Source organism: Phoca vitulina, unplaced genomic scaffold, assembly GCF_004348235.1.
Source record: "Phoca vitulina isolate PV1807 unplaced genomic scaffold, GSC_HSeal_1.0 scaffold33, whole genome shotgun sequence".
NCBI lineage: Eukaryota > Metazoa > Chordata > Mammalia > Carnivora > Phocidae > Phoca > Phoca vitulina.
The window spans coordinates 865,372-883,000 of NW_022589736.1; the positions used below are offsets into that span (position 1 = coordinate 865,372).

Sequence of the window (17,629 nt, forward strand, 5' to 3'; positions counted from 1 at the left end):
GGTCTCTCGGCGCCCGGGTCCCCGCCCGCCCACTGCCTCCGAGTCCCTCCCCCCCTTGGGTCCCGCAGCCTCTGGAAGCCTCTCTCAGGCTCAGCCTCGCGCCGCCGCCGTGCCGGGGCTCAGTGTCCAGCCCCCACCCCGGCGGCTGCCGTCCCCAGCCCCTGGCGGTCGCCCCGGGCCGCCGACTCTCCGCAGAGGCCGGCCGGGCCGGCGCGGCCCGCACGTGGGGAGGGGGCGTCTCGGGAGCACCGGGCCCGATGTAGGGGCGGAGCCAAGGAGCCGGGCGCGCGGCCGGCGCGGGCGGACGGAGGTCAGCGGCCGCAGGAGGGGGACCCAGGCGTCCGGGAGGCGGTGCCAGGTGCCGCGCCCCCGCCCTGGGCCGCCCCCCGCCCGTGACGCGCTCCCCGCCCCTCGGCGCCGGGAGCCCGAGCCCGAGCCCGAACCCGAGCCCGAGCCCGAGCCCGAACCCGAGCCCGAGCCCGAGCCCGAGGACGGCGCGGGGCGCGGGTGGCGGAGGAGGCGGCGGGGGAGGCAAGAGGATGCGGCCGGGGCCGCGGGGCCGCCGCCGCCGCCTCTGAGCCGCGCCGAGCGCACGGAGCGCAGCCGCGTCGCTGCGGCCGGGCCGCGCCATGGGGAAGGAGCAAGAGCTGGTGCAGGCGGTGAAGGCGGAGGACGTGGGGACCGCGCAGAGGCTGCTGCAGAGGCCGCGGCCCGGGAAGGCCAGTGAGTGCGGGGGACGCGGGCGGGCGGGGGCCACCGCGGGCGCCGGCCCCCCCACCCCTCCCGGCGCGCGGCGGCGAGGGTGGGGGGGGGGATGCTGTCGGGTCCCCGGGGGCGGGGCGGGGCCAGCAGCGCCCAGACCCTCTGTCCGCACCCCCGCCCCCAGTGCCGGAGGAGGGGCGGCACCGAGCGCCCGGCCGTCCCCCAAGCCCCCGAGCCGGCACCTGGCCGCGGGCGTCCCCCTCCCTTCCCAGGCTACGGGCTGACAGCTGGAGGGCTCTACTGGACCGTCAAAGGGCAAGGCGGATGCCGCCCCCCCCCTTCCCCACCGTGGAGAGAGGGAGGGGGCCCGGGCAGTGAGGGGCGACCACAGGGCTGCCGGTTCCTGTCAGACCCCCTCCCCGCCCCATGTTTAATAACACGCTTTGCAGGAAATGGGGGGCAGGACCATGCTGGGGGTGTGGCTGCCCAGGCATGGCCGGCTGGGGGCCATTTACTCATGGGAGAGCAGAGGCCCAAGGTCGCCCAGCCCAGGGCAGGCTGTGCTCCAGGCAGGTGCAGACCCTGCCACGGACCCTGGTCCCCTCTGGCTTCCCTGCTGGGAAAGGGGCTGGAGAGGGGGGGATGGGGCTACCACTAGCCATCCTGAGCTTGCGCTGTGAGGGCCCCTGGGAAGGGTTGGGAGCTTGGAGTCCTGATCCCAGCACTCATCCCAGCTCAGCCCAGAGCCTCCCCCGGGGCCACTGGAGATGGATGGATGGGTGTGTGGACCAGCTGCGTGTGCGGCTGCGCACGTATGGCCGTGTCAGTGTGTCGGGGCACCTGTGCGGGCGCGGGCAGGGCTCCGCAGGATGGCACGTGGGGTCTGGGTCCCCCACTCCCCACCCCACCCTCAGAGACTGGAGGTAACCCAGGGAGGCCCCTCCCCTTTCTCCAGGAAGCCTGCTGAGAACTGAGCGGGCCTTGGGGCTGGTGGTGGGGGCAGGAAGACCTTCTCCGGCTGCAGCCCCGTCTGCTCCGTGCAGTTAGAGAGCCTTGCAGGATCACATATACAGGCTGGCTCTGCCTTCCACACCCAAGGCCCAGGGATGGTCTGCCAGTTGGGGCGGGCTTCAGGGCCTCAGGGCTCAGAAACGGAGGGCTTCCAGGCAGAGGACAGATTGAGAGGTGGAAGGCTAGGTAAAGGTTTCCACCTAGTGGCCAGGTGACCTTGGGTACCGAGGACTCCAGCTCTCCAGGCCTCAGTCTCCTCATCTGTAAGATGGGGACATTGGCGGTTCCTGGCTCATAGCATTGTTGGAAGAACAGCGGGAGAGCCCACAGGAAGCCCGGGCACTTCATAAGTGCTCAGGAAGTGCTAACTATGACTGTTTCCGAAGGCAGCCCAGGATGGGCTTCCAGGGAAGTGGGGCATCAGATTCGGCCATCCAGAGGAGGTGCGGGGACTTGTCCCTCTACCTGGGTGTCCACCTGGAACTTTGCATTTGTGCCTGCCTGGTCTGCTTTCTGGGAGAGACACCTGCCCAGGCCCCCGTATCTGAGCTCTCTGACTCACAGGGGCGGGCATAATAAATCAGACAGGAAATCCCTCCATGAATTAGCTCGGTTGTCATGGCAACGCTGGCCTGCTTTGGAGTAAGATGTATTTTGATTCAGCAAAGTACAGCTGGAGTTTGGGCCATGGGGTGGGGGGCATCCAGCGGTGCTCTCTCAGGCCCCCGCCCCCCCCCCCGACTCCGGAGGTCTTCCCATAACCCTTGTTTCCATGACTTCCACCCCCTGCTGGCACCTTCCCTCCACCCCAAGCCCTGAGTGTTGCCCTGGGGTCTGTCAGCCGTGCCATCCTGCCTCGAAGGGAGCCTCCCCTGGCATGCATGCTCAGGCACCGGGACCCTCGGCCCCTGTCCTTGAGAGGAAGGAGACACTGCTCTGGAGGGAGCTTGCCAGGGTGGGGAGGGCCTTCTACTGAGCAGGGGACATCTGCCCTTCCTTCTGGCCCCACATCCCCTTCCCCAAATTCACTGAAGACTACAGGCCAGTAAGCCTCTGTCCTCTCACCTTGGCCCACTAATACTTCCCTTGCAGCGTCTAGCCCAGAGCTCCCTGCCTGCCCTGGGGAGGCTGAGGGAGTGCCCTGCCCTGTGCTGCCACCAGAGGCCAGGACCACATCCCTACAGGGGACAGACGTGGCTCTGTGGGGCTGGCAGACCAGTGGTTTCTGTGGTTGGAGGAGCCTCTGAGCAGGGGGTGGAGGGAGGCCCCAAGGGTAGGGTGGGAGAGGGACTAAGGCTGGCTTCCCCAGGGCCTCTGCCGCCTGGAGTTTGGGGCTGACCCAAGAGCAGGGATGGTCCCAGGAAAGCAGTTAGAGGACTGAGTGACAGGAGCTGGGAGAGCCCATGACATGGGGTAGGGTGATGATGAAGTCTATTATGCCCATGACCCACGTGGGAGCTGCAGGACTGAGTGCCCTTGGGGAAAAGAGAAAGGGGGCTCCTGGGAGGAGTTTCTGGGGCCTTCATCTTGGTCCCCACTTGTCGCACCAATGCCCCCTTTCCCCCTCCCTGCCCAGGCCCCTCTGGCCATGCCTGCTCCAGCTTTATTCAGAGTACCTGTCTCTGTGAGGGGCTGCCTCCCTGGCACCAGGTGGGCTTCCAGTGTGCGACCTCCCTGGGAGCCCTCGGTCCCCCTTGCGAATCGGGGGGTGCTCCAAGATCTCAGGCTCTCCTCTTCCCCTTCCAGCTACTTTCTCCTCTGAGGGCAACTGCAGCGGGGGGTGGGGGGGTGGGAGATGACCTCACAAGACCCCCCCCCTTCTATAGGGAGTAGTCTTCTGGGTGGAGACTCCCCCTCCCCACTGGTGTCTGTGCCAGGTCCTGGGTCTTGATCTCTAGCCCTTCTAAAATGACAGTGCCTGCAGGTGTGGCCAGGCTGGGGGCGGGGGAGACCTGGCTCCCCTGGAACTAACAAGAAGGGGCAGGAAACATCAGAGCTGGGCGGAGTGTTCCGGGGGGGAGAACATCCTGAGCGTGGCCCTGGGTGGGGGAGGGGACGCTACAGGACAGCAGTGGGGGGGGTCGCCAGCTTACCCAGCACCTCATAGGTGCCCGGCTCTGTTTCAGCCACCAAGGATAGAGCAGTGAGCAAAATAGATTTAAAAAACCCTCATCCTTTTGGAGCTTGTACTTTAGTGATGGAGATGGACAACAACCAAGATAAATAGTAGTGATAGGAGCTAGAGAGAGAAATACAACAGACACAGGACAGGATGGGGTTGCTGTTCTAGATGGGGAGCCCAGCGGGGCTCCTCTGAGCAGGTGACATATGGATAAAGTCCTGAAGAACGTGAGGGAGGGAGTCATGGAGATAACCGGGGGAAGAACTGCACCCCTCACATATACACAGCATGTGCAAAGGCCCTGTGGCAGGGGCGGCCGGTGTGTGGGAGCATCATCAAGGAGACTTGTGTGGCTGGAACAGGGGTGATGAGAAAGTGAAGCAGGAGGGCTGTGTCTTGTGGGCCATTGTCCAGTGCTGGCCCTCAGCCCCAGTGACACGGGCGCTGTTGGAGGGTCTTCGGGAGAGGAGCGGTGGCAGTGGGATCTGACTCATGTTCTCACAGGGTCCCCCTGACCTCAGTGGTATGCAGGACAGACCCAGGGGCAGGGTGGAAGCGGGGATGCCAGTAGGGAAGTGATGGCAGCGATCCTTTGAGAGATGCTGGCCTGGTCAGGGTGGGGACATGGCAGTGGTGGGAAGTAGTAGGATTCTGAGTGTGCTTTGAGATGGTCTTGAACGTAGAACCAATAGGATTTGCTGGTGGAGGCGCTATAAGGTACTTGGGGCTGACTCTGAGGTTTTGGCCTGGACCACGGAGGGAAGGGTGGTGTTGCTGCCACCTTAGATGGACGTCAGGGCCAGCAAAGTGCCGAGCAGAGGGGAAAGAGCGGGGCCGTGTAATGCCTCCACTCCCCTCTGTGCGGGAGGAGCCCCTCGCTGCAGAGGGTGGGGGTGGGATTCCCACAGAGCTAATATTAGTAACTGCCGCTTATTGACCGACTCTGTGCCAGACCCTTCCTGCTTTAAGGGTGGACAAGCCCTAAGGCCTATGAGCCTGGCCCCCTTAAACCCCCTTTGAGCTCAAGGCCAAGGCCATAGGGCTAGTAAGAGCCCAGTGAGAGTTTGGACTTGGGTCCATCTGCCTTCGTGAGCTTTGTGGGCCATCGGGGCCTCACACCCTGCATCCAGCAGCTGAGAGCCGAGTCCAGAGCAGCCCTGGATGCTGTGGGTCGCCAAGCGGGTCCTGGAGCAGCCCCTCTGTGACTCGACTCCCTTGGGTTCCTGCTGTCAGGGACCCCCGCCCCCACCCCTGTCCTGGGCCTGGACAAAGGGGCTTCTGTCCTGCCAGTCCTTCCGTCACGGAGTGACTGACCCACAAATGGGTTATGTAACCATGGCCCAGACAGGCAGGGGCTTGGCCTGAGTCCGGCTGGCCCCGAGCCCACAGGGAGGGCGTTGGTGGGCTCCCCTCCTCCAGCAGTCAGCTGGTGGAGGCCAGGACCGGGGAGGCCCAGGAGGAAACTGGGGCCCCAAAGAGAGGGCTTGGGCCCCTCGGCTTCGGGTGGGCTGATCCCAGGACCCAAATGGGCCTGCGGAGATGTGGTGGCCTTTCTTGTGTGGTCACTCAGGGGCACCAGCCCACTTGCCTGCCTCCCCTTCCTGCCTCTCCAGGCAGGACTCATCCACATGGACAGGCCCAAGGCTGGGACTGGGGGGAGGCTGCACCCTGAAGATGCAGATCTTCCCCCAGAGATACCCCAATTTCCGGGTGTTCCAGCCTTCCCAGGCCACCCCCGGCCCCATCTGGGTCCTTCTGAGAAACAGATTGTGCCGGCTCTCTCCCTCCCGCCATCGGCAGGTGCTTTGCCAGCGTCCCCGAGGAGGGGGTGCATGTGCACATGTGTGTGTGCCTGTGTGGGTGCGCAGCTCTGGCTTCCGTCCCCACATGGGGACGGGCCCAGAGCCCTTGGCTCTGTGAACTTGCAACACCTTAGTTCGGTGGAAAACCGGGGTCCAAAAGCTGGTACCTGGAGCTGAGTGCAGGGGACAGAGTTGAATGAATGAAGGCATGTTTCTTGATGAAAGATTTAAGACAGCTTTGGCTCCGAGCCTGCCGGGGTTGGACTGCCTCACTGTCTCTCTCCCACCCCCCTAGAGCTCCTGGGCTCCACCAAGAAGATCAATGTCAACTTTCAGGACGCCGATGGGTGAGTTCTCAGACGGGGAGCACCAGGATGGCATGGGGTGCGGTGGGGGGGCTCCTGTGGAAGGCCGGGTTGCCCGGCTCCTTGCCCATTCACACCCGTCGCCTGCCCCAGCTTCTCTGCCCTGCACCACGCGGCCCTGAATGGCAACACGGAACTGATCACCCTGCTGCTGGAGGCCCAGGCTGCTGTGGACATCAAGGACAACAAAGGCAAGGCCCGCCAGGAACCTCAGAGCCAGGGCGGGGGTCGAGGTCTGGGGTGGAGTCCCTAGAGACCTAAACGGTCCCATGATGGAGGCCCCAGCCCAGAGTCTTGGTCTGGGTCGAGACAGGTTTTCCTGGGATCAGCATCCTGCAGGCCCGGATTGGGTGCGGGGTCAAGGGCTAGCTCCCAATGGCCACCCCGCCCCCACCCGCTCCCAGGCATGCGGCCGCTGCACTACGCGGCCTGGCAGGGCCGGAAGGAGCCCATGAAGCTGGTGCTGAAGGCGGGCTCAGCGGTGAACATCCCATCCGACGAGGGCCACATCCCTCTGCACCTGGCAGCCCAGCATGGTCACTATGATGTGGTAAGGAGCACCCCAGGGGCGGGGCGCCGGGGCGGCGCCAGCCCAGCAGCCGCCCTGGGGGCTGACCGCGTCCCGTGGCCCCACAGTCCGAGATGCTGCTGCAGCACCAGTCCAACCCGTGCATGGTGGACAACTCGGGGAAGACGCCCCTGGACCTGGCCTGTGAGTTCGGCCGCGTTGGGGTAAGTCTCCCCAGAGAGCTGAATGGGACTCTGTCTGCTCCGGCTGCCCCCCCAGGAGGGGGGCAGTGGGGAGACACACCTGTGACCTCCCACCCCACTTCCGGCTCCCCTTCTCTGACCCCTCCCTCAAGGTGGTCCAGTTGCTCCTGAGTAGCAACATGTGTGCGGCCTTGCTGGAGCCCCGGCCGGGGGATACCACCGACCCCAATGGCACCAGCCCCTTGCACCTGGCAGCCAAGAATGGCCACATTGACATCATCAGGTATGGCCGTGGCGGGGGAGAGGAGGGGGACCCGGCTGCGGGCTTCCTCCTCTGGCTGCATCATCAGCCGTGGCATGTGGTCAGTGGCCGCCCCCGCCCGGAGAGGGTACGCTGCAGGGGTGGGGGCTGGGGAGTGGACTTGTCCAGCCCTAGGTCTGGGCTCTGTGGGGGCCCCACCTCTTGCTGGGCGGCCTTGTGGAGACACTTAGCATCTCTGAGACTCAGTTCTCCCGTCTGTGAAGCGGGTATCCCGGCAGCGGCTACGCTAGGATGACCCCGACAGCTATTACCGTCTGTGGGGGGGGGGGGCTAGCTCTTCCGCAAACGCTCGGTCACTGTCAGACACCACATTGTGGGGGGCGCCTGGGAATGGGGGCCCAGCAGGGGGATGGGGTGGGAGGCTCCTGCTGTAAGGGGCTCCTACTCCGGCCCGCCGTCCGCCTTCCAGACTCCTTCTCCAAGCCGGCATTGACATTAACCGCCAGACCAAGGCCGGCACAGCCCTGCACGAGGCCGCACTCTGTGGGAAGACGGAAGTGGTGCGGCTACTGCTGGATGTGAGTCAGGGGGGCCAAGGGGGCGGAGCCCGGTGGGAGCGTGGGGCCTCCTGACAGGCCGCACCCTCTGGCACATACAGAGTGGGATTAATGCCCACGTGAGGAACACCTACAGCCAGACAGCCCTGGACATCGTGCACCAGTTCACCACATCCCAGGCCAGCAAGGAGATCAAGCAACTGCTGCGAGGTGGGTCTGGGGCTGGGGCGGGGGACCCGGGAGGGGCGAGGGAGGGGCGGCTAGGCCAGGTCAGCTCGCAGGACTGGGGGGGGTCTGCCTCCTATGTCCCCAGAGGCCTCAGCGGCCCTGCAGGTCCGGGCAACCAAGGATTATTGCAACAATTACGACCTGACCAGCCTCAACGTGAAAGCTGGGGACATCATCACGGTAAGGCCAGCCTGGATCTGCTGGAGCAAGGATGGGCGGACCCCGGGCGCTCACCCCACAGCCGCCCCGCGCAGCAACTGGGGAGTCTGGGGGTCGGGGCGGGAGGCCCAGGTCAGCCACCCACTTGACCTGGACCTGGAGGGATGTCTCCCTGAGCATGCTCCCCCATCTCATCTGGCCAGGTCCTCGAGCAGCATCCGGATGGCCGGTGGAAGGGCTGTATCCATGACAACCGGACAGGCAACGACCGGGTGGGCTACTTTCCATCCTCCCTGGGCGAGGCCATTGTGAAGCGAGCAGGTAAGTCCCACCCGGGCCTGGGTTTGGGGACCAGAAGGAAGCAAGCGCGTTTGTGTTGGGTGGCGAGGCCACTGCTGGGTGTGGGGTCCTGAGTGGGGTCCTGCCAGCTGTCTCATCAGCGTGCCCACACCGGTTCCCTCCTTTATTTAATAGGCGGTATGCACCAGCCGCCAGGAATAGATGGTGACCCAGATGCACGGCATTCGTGCCTCAAGCTCACCCCGAGGGAGGGAGGGGAGCAGGGGGCAGTGAAGTAAATATGCAAGCAAATGTGCCAACTGGTGCCGTGGACAACGTGGACGGAGACCTGCTTTTTATTTATTGTTATTAGTTTTGGGGTACCATTTAGTGATCCATTGGTTGCAGAGAGACCTGCTTTTTAGACAGGGTGGTCGGAGAAGGCACTAGGAAGTGGGAGGGGCTGGCCCCAGGCAGAGCATCCAGACAGCAGGAATGACCTACACAAAGGCACCGGGACAGAAGAACGCGTGAGGTGCCGGGGTCCTAAAGGAGGCCAGCATACACGGCTGGCACAGACTGAGGAAGGAGGGTGCGGGGCGAGGCCACAGGGCATGGATTGCTTTCAGACAGGGGATCAGTGAGATGGCTTACCTTCTAGAAAGGACGTGGAGATCGACGGGTGAGGTGAAGGGACAGAGGGGGGCCAGTGAGAAAGCATGGCCAGCCCACCCAGGGTCATCTAAGCTTTTGGGGACCTCATGTCTCTCCCTGCTCCCCACACCCCACCCAGGGCCACAGGGCCACTGGCAGGACGGCCTGGCCTGGGCCCTCTTGCCACGGTCTCCTGCTCTGAAATGTATAGGGTGGGGAAGGGTCTTCTGAGGCTCTCTCAGCTCCCTGGAGACAGCCGGGGCCAGACAAGGCTGCAGTTCTGACCTGAGGGGCCTCTGCTCTGCCCAGGCTCTGGGGCCAGGCCAGGGGCGCCCCCTCGCCGTGTCAGACCCCACGCCTGGCTGGTCCAAGATTCAGGGAGGCTGTGCTTGGCCTGTAGGTTCTCGAGCAGGTGCCGAACCAAGCCCATCGCAGGCGGGCAGCTCATCAGGGCCCTCCGCGCCCCCCGAGGAGATCTGGGTGCTGAGGAAGCCTTTTGCAGGTGAGTGGGGGAGCTCTGGAGGTCAGGGCCGCAGTACTTCCATGAGGCATCTCCTGGGCTCGGGCCGGGCCATCACCGGCTGACGGGGTTCCCTCGTGGTGGCAGGTGGGGATCGCAGCGGCAGCGTGAGCGGCGTGGCCGGTGCAAGAGGCAGTGGGGGCCACACCCTGCATGCAGGCTCCGAGGGGGTCAAGGTAGGTGGTCGGGGGGGCGGGGCGGGGGGGGCTGGGGCACAGAGCAGCGCTGGCCAGCCTGCCTGTCTGGGTTGTAGCTCCTGGCAACAGTGCTCTCCCAGAAGTCCGTCTCCGAGTCCAGCCCCGGGGACAGCCCTGTCAAGCCTCCAGAGGGCTCCACAGGTAAGAGCAGCCCCTGGCCAGGAGGTGGCCCCCCCCGCAGCGAGCAGCCCCTGCCCCACCACACCCTCTCGTCCCCAGGTGCAGCCCGGGCCCAGCCTCCAGCGGCCCATGCTGGGCAGGTGTATGGGGAACAGTTGCCCAGGAAGCTGGAGCCAGCATCGGAGGGCAAGGTACAGGGCCCGGGCTGGCTGCGGGGAGGGGCTCCCGGGCAGCCTGCTGGGTCTGGCCACAGCGTGGCGGGGGGCCCTTGACAGGCCAGGCCCGTACTTCTGTCCGTCTGTCAGTCTGTGTGTGTAGGTGTTGTCTATTGTGTGGGTTGTGTGTGTGAGCTGGTGCGACCGGGAAGCGTGACGGCGTGAGGTGAGCAGGGGATGCGCCTGTGTGTGGGTGGTGATGGCGAGCCGGGCACGTGCGCTTGTGTGTGTGTGTGTGTGTGTGTGTGTGTGGAGGAGGCCTGGGTGTGAGGCAAGCCCAGGTGTGTGTGGGGGTGAGAAGGGCCCTGTGTGCCGGGAAGGTGCGAGCGGGGGCTGTTCCTACCGCACACCTCTGGACAGAGCCCACCCGCGCGGGAGTGGAGGGGCTGCTCCGAGCGGCCGCATTGCCGAGCCCCCCGAGCCCCTCACGTGGGGCCGCCGCAGGGTGTCCCTGGCGCAGGAACGGGGGGATGGGCAGGGAAGCCTGTGGATCGGACGGCAGCTGGACCCTTCCGGTGGAGACCGCGGCAGGAGGCCGGACGCCGATGGAGCTCGCCTCGGTGGCGTCCGGGAGCACAGCGTGAGGAGGAACGCCGGGGCCAGGCTGCCCCGGGCCTGGCCTAAGGGGGACCAGCGGACGGCGGACTGAGCGGCTGAGCAGAGGAGGAGCCGGCTCGGTGGCCGGGGTGCACGGCTGGCGGGCGAGCGGGCGGCGAGCCTGCAGCGGCTGCCTTGTGTCTTCCAGAGTGCCGAGGCCGTGAGCCAGTGGCTCGCCACATTCCAGCTGCAGCTCTACGCCCCCAATTTCATCAGCGCCGGCTACGACCTGCCCACCATCAGCCGCATGACCCCGGAGGTGAGCTGCCCAGAGGCTGGCCGCCAGCCGTGACCGAGCTGGGCCCCCAGCCTCCCGCTCACGGGCCTCTCCTCCACCTAGGACCTCACGGCCATTGGGGTCACCAAGCCGGGCCACCGGAAGAAGATCACCGCGGAGATCAGCGGCTTGAGCCTCCCCGACTGGCTGCCTGAGCACAAACCCGTAAGGCTCCCTGCACCCCAGGAGCTGTGCCCGGGGTGGTCAGACAGACAGACTGACTGCCTCCCTGGCTACAGCCCTCACCCGCTCTCTGGGGCTCCAGGGAGAGTACAGAGGACGGCCTCCGTTTGTCCGTCCCGGGCACTGGGGCCGGCCTTCCCGGGGCAGGGGCTGGGGCCTGTCAGGGCAAGGGTCTGAAGCCACGAGGGGGCCCCTCTGCAGTACCAGGACCCCTGCACCCTAGGGCGGCCACGGCAGGCACACCAGCCAGCACCCCGCGGCACCGCCCACCGCGTAGGCACCCAGACGCCGTAGGGGACCCCATGTGGACAGGAAGGGCTGGCACGCATCCAGGCCCGTGCGTGGGGAGGATGTGTGTCTGCTTCGTGTACACAGACCGCACGCGTGCACCACATCTAGTCAAGGCGCCTGTTGCCGACCGCATGCACACACCCACACTTCCGGGGCACGTGCTGGCTGTGTGGACAGCGGACACCCACGCAGACCGCGGGCTGTGCCGTCACCCACAGTCACTGGCGCAGTGCGACAGGGTCTGGGCCTGGGTAAGGTGGGCCCGAGGCCGGTTGCATCTACACTGCCTGGGAGCCTCGCGCCGAGCTTCAGGAGAGACCCCACCGTCACCCAAGGCGCCCAGGGCTGTGGGTTGGTGACGCGTGGGGTCCTGCTCGCCCGGCCCGGCTCAGCCCACTCAGCCAGCGGCTCAGGGGTGCTCCCAATGAGCACATCCCTGTCCCGTGGGCTGCATGTGGCTCTGTGCACCTGGGGGTGACCACGTGTGCTGTGTGTTGGTAGGTGAGTGATATTCAGCCGCGAGTGTGGACAGGTGGTTCTGGGTGAAGAACATCATGGGTAGTTACACGCGTGTGTGCTGTGGCTACGTGACCTGTGCCCAACATGGTGTGCAAGTGGGCGTGAGCACGACGTGGAGGGTGTGGGTGCCCGTGTATGGCCAGGATGCAGGCTGCGTGGATGTGTGTATCTGGCCGGTGGTGCCGCGTGTCTGTGTCTGTGACGTTGCCAGCCGTGTCCCCCTGGGTGCTGTCCCCGTGGCTGCCTCGGCAGGTGAGGAAGCGCGTTCCTCCCCTCCCCCAAACGGTGTCCTGAGGATAGGGTCGTCCCTGTGTGTGTGTGTTTGCGTGTGTTCGCACAGGCGTGTGAGCTGGCCTTGGGCTCCTACTGAGGTTGCGCTGTCTCCAAAGCTGACACCTCTGGCCTGTCCATTTGTCCTTCTGTCTGTCTGTGCCAGGCTGGCCCGGTGCCCCTACCCCCGAAAGCTCTGAACAGCGAGCAGGGTGTGGCCAGCCAGCTCGGGCTGCCCTCTGTGTCCTCTTGCTCCCCAGGCGAACCTGGCGGTGTGGCTGTCCATGATCGGCCTGGCCCAGTACTACAAGGTGCTGGTGGACAACGGCTACGAGAACATCGACTTCATCACCGACATCACCTGGGAGGACCTGCAGGAGATCGGCATCACTAAGCTGGGTGAGGCGCTGGCCCCGGCCCCCTCTGTCTCCCAGTCCCTGCTCCCCTCCCGGGCCTGACCTGCCCCATGCCCCACGCAGGACACCAGAAGAAGCTGATGCTGGCGGTGAGGAAACTGGCGGAGCTGCAGAAGGCAGAGTATGCCAAGTACGAGGGGGGACCCCTGCGCCGGAAGGCCCCACAGTCACTCGAAGTGATGGCCATTGAGTCGCCAACCCCGCCTGAGCCAGCCCCCGCTGAGTGCCTGTCTCCTAAGATGACCACCTTCCAGGACAGCGAGCTCAGTGGCGAGCTGCAGGCTGCCTTGACTGGCCCAGCAGAGGGGGCCGCCGCTGCCACCACTGCCGAGAAGCCCTCCAACCACCTGCCCCCGACGCCAAGGGCCTCCATACGGCAGGAGCCCAGCCTGGGTGGACAGGCTCGGCACATGAGCAGCTCTCAGGAGCTGCTGGGTGATGGGCCCCCCGGGCCTAGCAGCCCGATGTCACGAAGCCAGGAGTACCTGCTGGATGAGGGGCCGGCCCCCGGCACCCCACCCAAGGAGACCCGGCCCAGCCGCCACGGCCACAGTGTCAAGCGGGCCAGTGTGCCCCCAGTGCCGGGCAAACCGCGGCAGGTCCTTCCACCAGGTGCCGGCCACTTCACACCCCCTCAGACGCCCACTAAAGCCCAGCCAGGCTCCCCTCAGGCCCTGGGGGGGCCTCATGGTCCCACCCCAGCCACAGCCAAGGTGAAGCCCACCCCACAGCTGCTGCCACCAACAGAGCGACCCATGTCACCCCGTTCGCTGCCTCAGTCACCCACGCACCGTGGCTTTGCCTACGTGCTACCCCAGCCCGTGGAGAGCGATGCAGGGCCAGCTGCCCCCGGGCCCGCACCTGCGGCCGCGCCCCCGCCCGTGCCCACGCTGTGCCTGCCTCCGGAGGCCGACGTGGAGCCAGGGCGGCCCAAGAAGCGAGCCCACAGCCTGAATCGCTATGCAGCGTCCGACAGTGAGCCAGAGCGGGACGAGCTGTTGGTGCCAGCTGCCGCGGGGCCCTATGCCACCGTCCAGCGGCGTGTGGGCCGGAGCCACTCGGTGCGAGCGCCTGCCGGCACCGACAAGAATGTCAACCGCAGCCAGTCCTTTGCCGTGCGGCCCCGAAAGAAGGGGCCACCCCCGCCCCCGCCCAAGCGCTCCAGCTCCGCCATGGCCAGCGCCAACCTGGCCGACGAGTCGGTGCCGGATGCTGAGACGGAGGGGGCTGGGACCGAGGAGGGCCAGCTGGGGGTGCGGGCACAGCGCCGGCGGGCTAGTGACCTGGCCGGCAGCGTGGACACAGGCAGCGCCGGCAGTGTGAAGAGCATCGCAGCCATGCTAGAGCTGTCGTCCATCGGGGGCGGGGGCCGAGTGGCTCGCAGGCCCCCAGAGGGCCACCCCACGCCTCGCCCTGCCAGCCCAGAGCCAGGCCGGGTAGCCACAGTTTTGGCCTCAGTGAAGCACAAGGAAGCCATCGGGCCTGACGGTGAGGTGGTGAACCGGCGCCGCACACTCAGCGGGCCGGTCACGGGACTTCTGGCCACTGCCCGCCGGGGGCCTGGGGAGTCAGGGGGGCCTGCAGATCATGGCCACTTTGTGGAGGATGGTGCCACCCGGCAGCGATCTCGAGGTCCAGCCAAGGGTGAGGCAAGTGCGGAGGGCCCGCCCCTGGCCAGGGTGGAGGCCAGTGCCACGCTCAAAAGGCGCATCCGAGCCAAGCAGAGCCAGCAGGAGAACGTCAAGTTCATCCTGACTGAGTCTGACACGGTCAAGCGCCGGCCCAAGGCCAAGGAGCGGGAAGCAGGTCCCGAGCCACCACCGCCACTGTCTGTGTACCAGAACGGCACGGGCACCGTGCGCCGCAGACCCACCTCTGAGCAGGCTGGGCCCCCAGAACTGCCCCCCCCCACCCCCACCTGCAGAACCCCCACCCTCTGACCTGCTGCACCTTCCCCCCCTGCCCCTGCCGGACACCGATACCCGGAAGCCAGCCAAGCCGCCAGTCTCTCCCAAGCCCGTGCTGGCTCAGCCTGTGCCCAAGATCCAGGGCTCACCCACGCCTGCCTCCAAGAAGGTGCCACTGCCAGGTCCTGGCAGCCCAGGTAGGTGCAGGAGCCAGCTGGGGAAGGGCCCATCCCCACTCCATGGTCTGAGGGATTTTCCTCTTCTTGGATTTGAGCAAGGCCATCTGGAATGGGGTGGGAAAGTGTCCTCAGACCCTCTCATCCACCCACCCACCCACTGGACAACTCTGCCGGCCCAGAACTGGGAGGAGGGTGGACGTTCGTCCCCTTGCTCAGTGAAGGAGGCACAGAAACCCGTGGATAACAGCACCTGTGGAGGGAGGACAGGTGCACGATGCTGGGTCATGGAGAACTCTGACCAGGCTGGAGAGTGACCTCAGCCCAAGAGGGAGGGAGCGGGCTTCCAAGCAGAAGGATCAGAGGTGCAAAGGCCCTGTGGTATTCAATCAACCCAAGGGCCAATGATTGCAGCAGGCCACACCTGAAGGGGGACGGGGGTAGGGGTTTGGAAGCGATGACGCGGGCAGGTATGCATAGGGAAGCGCACCCCTGGCGGCTGCGGGGAGCCTGGGGTCGAAGGGGCAGAGGGGGGCTGGGGCCGGGGCCGCGGCCGGACCCACAGTGCGGACCGCGGTGTCTCCGCCCCCGGTGTGAGTCTCCTCCTCCCCGCAGAGGTGAAGCGCGCCCACGGCACGCCGCCGCCCGTGTCTCCCAAGCCGCCGCCGCCGCCCACGGCGCCCAAGCCGGCCAAGGCCGCGGCGGGGCTGCAGTCGGGCAGTGCCAGCCCGTCCCCCGCGCCCTCGCCGGCTCGCCAGCCGCCCGCCGCCCTCACCAAGCCGGCCAGCACGCCGCCCTCGCTAAGCGCCAGCCCCGCCAAGCCCCCGTCCCCCGGCGCGCCCGCGCTGCACGTGCCCGCCAAGCCGCCGCGCGCAGCCGCAGCCGCAGCCGCAGCCGGGCCCCCTGCCGCGCCCGACGGCGCCTCGCCGGGAGACAGCGCCAGGCAGAAGCTGGAGGAGACTAGCGCGTGCCTGGCGGCGGCGCTGCAAGCCGTAGAAGAAAAGATCCGGCAGGAGGACGCGCAGGGCGCACGGTAGGTGCGGGGCGGGCTACGGCGCGGGACCGGGTCTGCGCGCCGCTCTAGCCCGCGCGCGCTCCGAGGCTGCAGCTCCACAGGCTGGAGTCGAGGGCGGGGCGGTGGGGACAGCGGGGGCGGGGCCCCGGTCGGCGGGGGCGGGGACGAGTCGTGCGAGGCGGGGCCCTGTGGGGCGGGGCAGCAGGGAGGGGGCCGGGGACGGGGGGGGGCAGAGGCGGGGTGGGGGTCGAGCCATGCGGGGCGGGACCCAGGACAGCGGGGTGGGGGCGGGTCGTGCGGGGCGGGGCCCGGGGCGGGGCGGGTAGGCCGCGGGAACGGAGTCGAGTCGTGCGGGGTGGGGCCCGGGACAGCGGGGGCGGGGTCCGGCCTCGGAGTGGGGCAGAGGGATGGGGTCGAGCAGTGTGGGGCGACGGCTAGGGTTGAGCCGTACGGGAAGGGACTCGGGGCAGCGGGGCGGGGTCGGGTCGTGCCGGGCGGGGCCCTGGGCGGCGGGGATGGGGTCGAGCCGTGCCGGGGGTCGGGGGGTGGGGGTGTAGCGGGGGTGGGGCTGGGGTGGGGCTGGGGGCGGAGGGGTCGCGGCGGGGTGTGCCGCGCCCGCGCTACCCGCTCACGCCGCACCCGCCCCCAGCCCCTCGTCCGCGGAGGAGAAGAGCGCCGGCAGCATACTGGACGACATCGGCAGCATGTTCGACGACCTGGCGGACCAGCTGGACGCCATGCTGGAGTGACGCGGCCGCGCACGTCGGGCCCGCCCGCGCCGCCGGGGCCCCGGCCCGCACACTGACCTTTACCTCAGGGTGGGCACCTCTGGGCGCAGCGCGAGCGGGCAGGGCGGCCAGCCGACGGGGGCCAGGCGCAGGGGACGGCCCGGTCGTCCCCTGCACAAGCACAACTCCTGCCCCTGGGCCCAGGCCGGACAGCCGGCCTGGAGGACTGCCTGGCCAGGGGACCCAAGGGCTCTGGGTAAACGCTGCTGCCCGGTGGGTGTCCGTTCCTGTCTGCTGCGCCCCGTGCAATAACTGCTGGGCCGCCCGCCCACCCATGCCAGGCTCTGCCTGCTGCGGGTGCAGGAGGGGCGGCCTCGGCCCCCTGCCCTGAGCCCAGGTGGGGCCTGCCCGGGCGGGAGGCGGGAGGTGGGCAGCTGCTTTAGCCCCCTCCCCAATCTGTGGCAGAGCACAGGCCTATGCCCAGCACAGAGCTGCCCATTGGGGACTTCCGCCCACTGCTCCAGCGCAGCACAAGGGGCTGGGGCTGGGGTTGCGCCCCTGCCCCACTGTACCCCCCAGAATATAAGCTATGGAGAGTGTTAATTTATTGGGAATAAGCTGAGGCAGATTTCCCCAAAGAAACAAAAAGGTATAACTTTAACAAATATATATTTAAAGAAAGAAAAAATATTATTGATTCTATAGAAAACCATTTACCAACTGTAAGGACACTGAAGTCTAGCTCAAGACAAAAGCTGTTAGAGGCCCTGGCCGTCTGTCTGTCCATCCTTCCCTCCCTCTGTCCAGGACCTCTGGCCCAGTAGCACAAACAAGAGGCTGGGGTCCGGGAGGATCCATGCTCCGCTAGGGCCTCCCCTCCCCTCTCTCTCTTTCTCCTAACTTCTCTGCGTCTGAAGAACTCGAAGGATGTGCCTTGCTTGCTGCTGGGCTGTGTCCTCCACACCGTGGAGCTAGTGGGGAGGGCTCCCTGCTCTCCCGGGGTGCTGGTGGGAGGTGCGCCTGGGCTTTGGGGAAGCTGTGCGTGCAATGTGGGCACACCAGCCAGGTGACAGCGGAGGGTGCAGGGCATGCATGCCAGACTGCGTGTGGCACGTGTGAGGGTGTGCCTGACCCTCCCTCCCCAGGGCCCTCCCCCATCCAAGTTCCCGCGGACGCTTCTGCTCATGGTCCCAGGCTGTGTCGTGTGGTCGTTCCTGCCCTCTCTCTCTCCTCTCTCTTCTTTCCAAAAAGTACTGACTGGCCTCCTCTATTGTGTTTGCTGATCCACGTGTGTTGGGCACAACTTTGACATTTCTTAAAAAAAAAAAAAAAAAATTTAACAACGC

The 17,629-nt window shown here is 66.5% G+C and overlaps 1 protein-coding gene across 1 annotated transcript; it reads left to right on the plus strand.

Annotated features, from left to right (window-relative positions):
- Nucleotides 1–558: 558 nt before the first annotated feature.
- CASKIN1 (CASK interacting protein 1) lies at nucleotides 559–17,618 on the plus strand. Its single transcript, XM_032425737.1, is given in 21 exon segments — nucleotides 559–723; nucleotides 5,933–5,984; nucleotides 6,096–6,193; nucleotides 6,407–6,552; nucleotides 6,639–6,734; nucleotides 6,866–6,996; nucleotides 7,445–7,553; nucleotides 7,634–7,742; nucleotides 7,846–7,940; nucleotides 8,123–8,240; nucleotides 9,253–9,354; nucleotides 9,460–9,548; nucleotides 9,626–9,710; nucleotides 9,789–9,880; nucleotides 10,650–10,760; nucleotides 10,842–10,943; nucleotides 12,302–12,440; nucleotides 12,521–14,358; nucleotides 14,360–14,561; nucleotides 15,156–15,573; nucleotides 16,205–17,618. Coding segments are annotated over 21 exon segments (4,326 nt in total). The 5' UTR covers nucleotides 559–629; the 3' UTR covers nucleotides 16,305–17,618.
- Nucleotides 17,619–17,629: the final 11 nt, after the last annotated feature.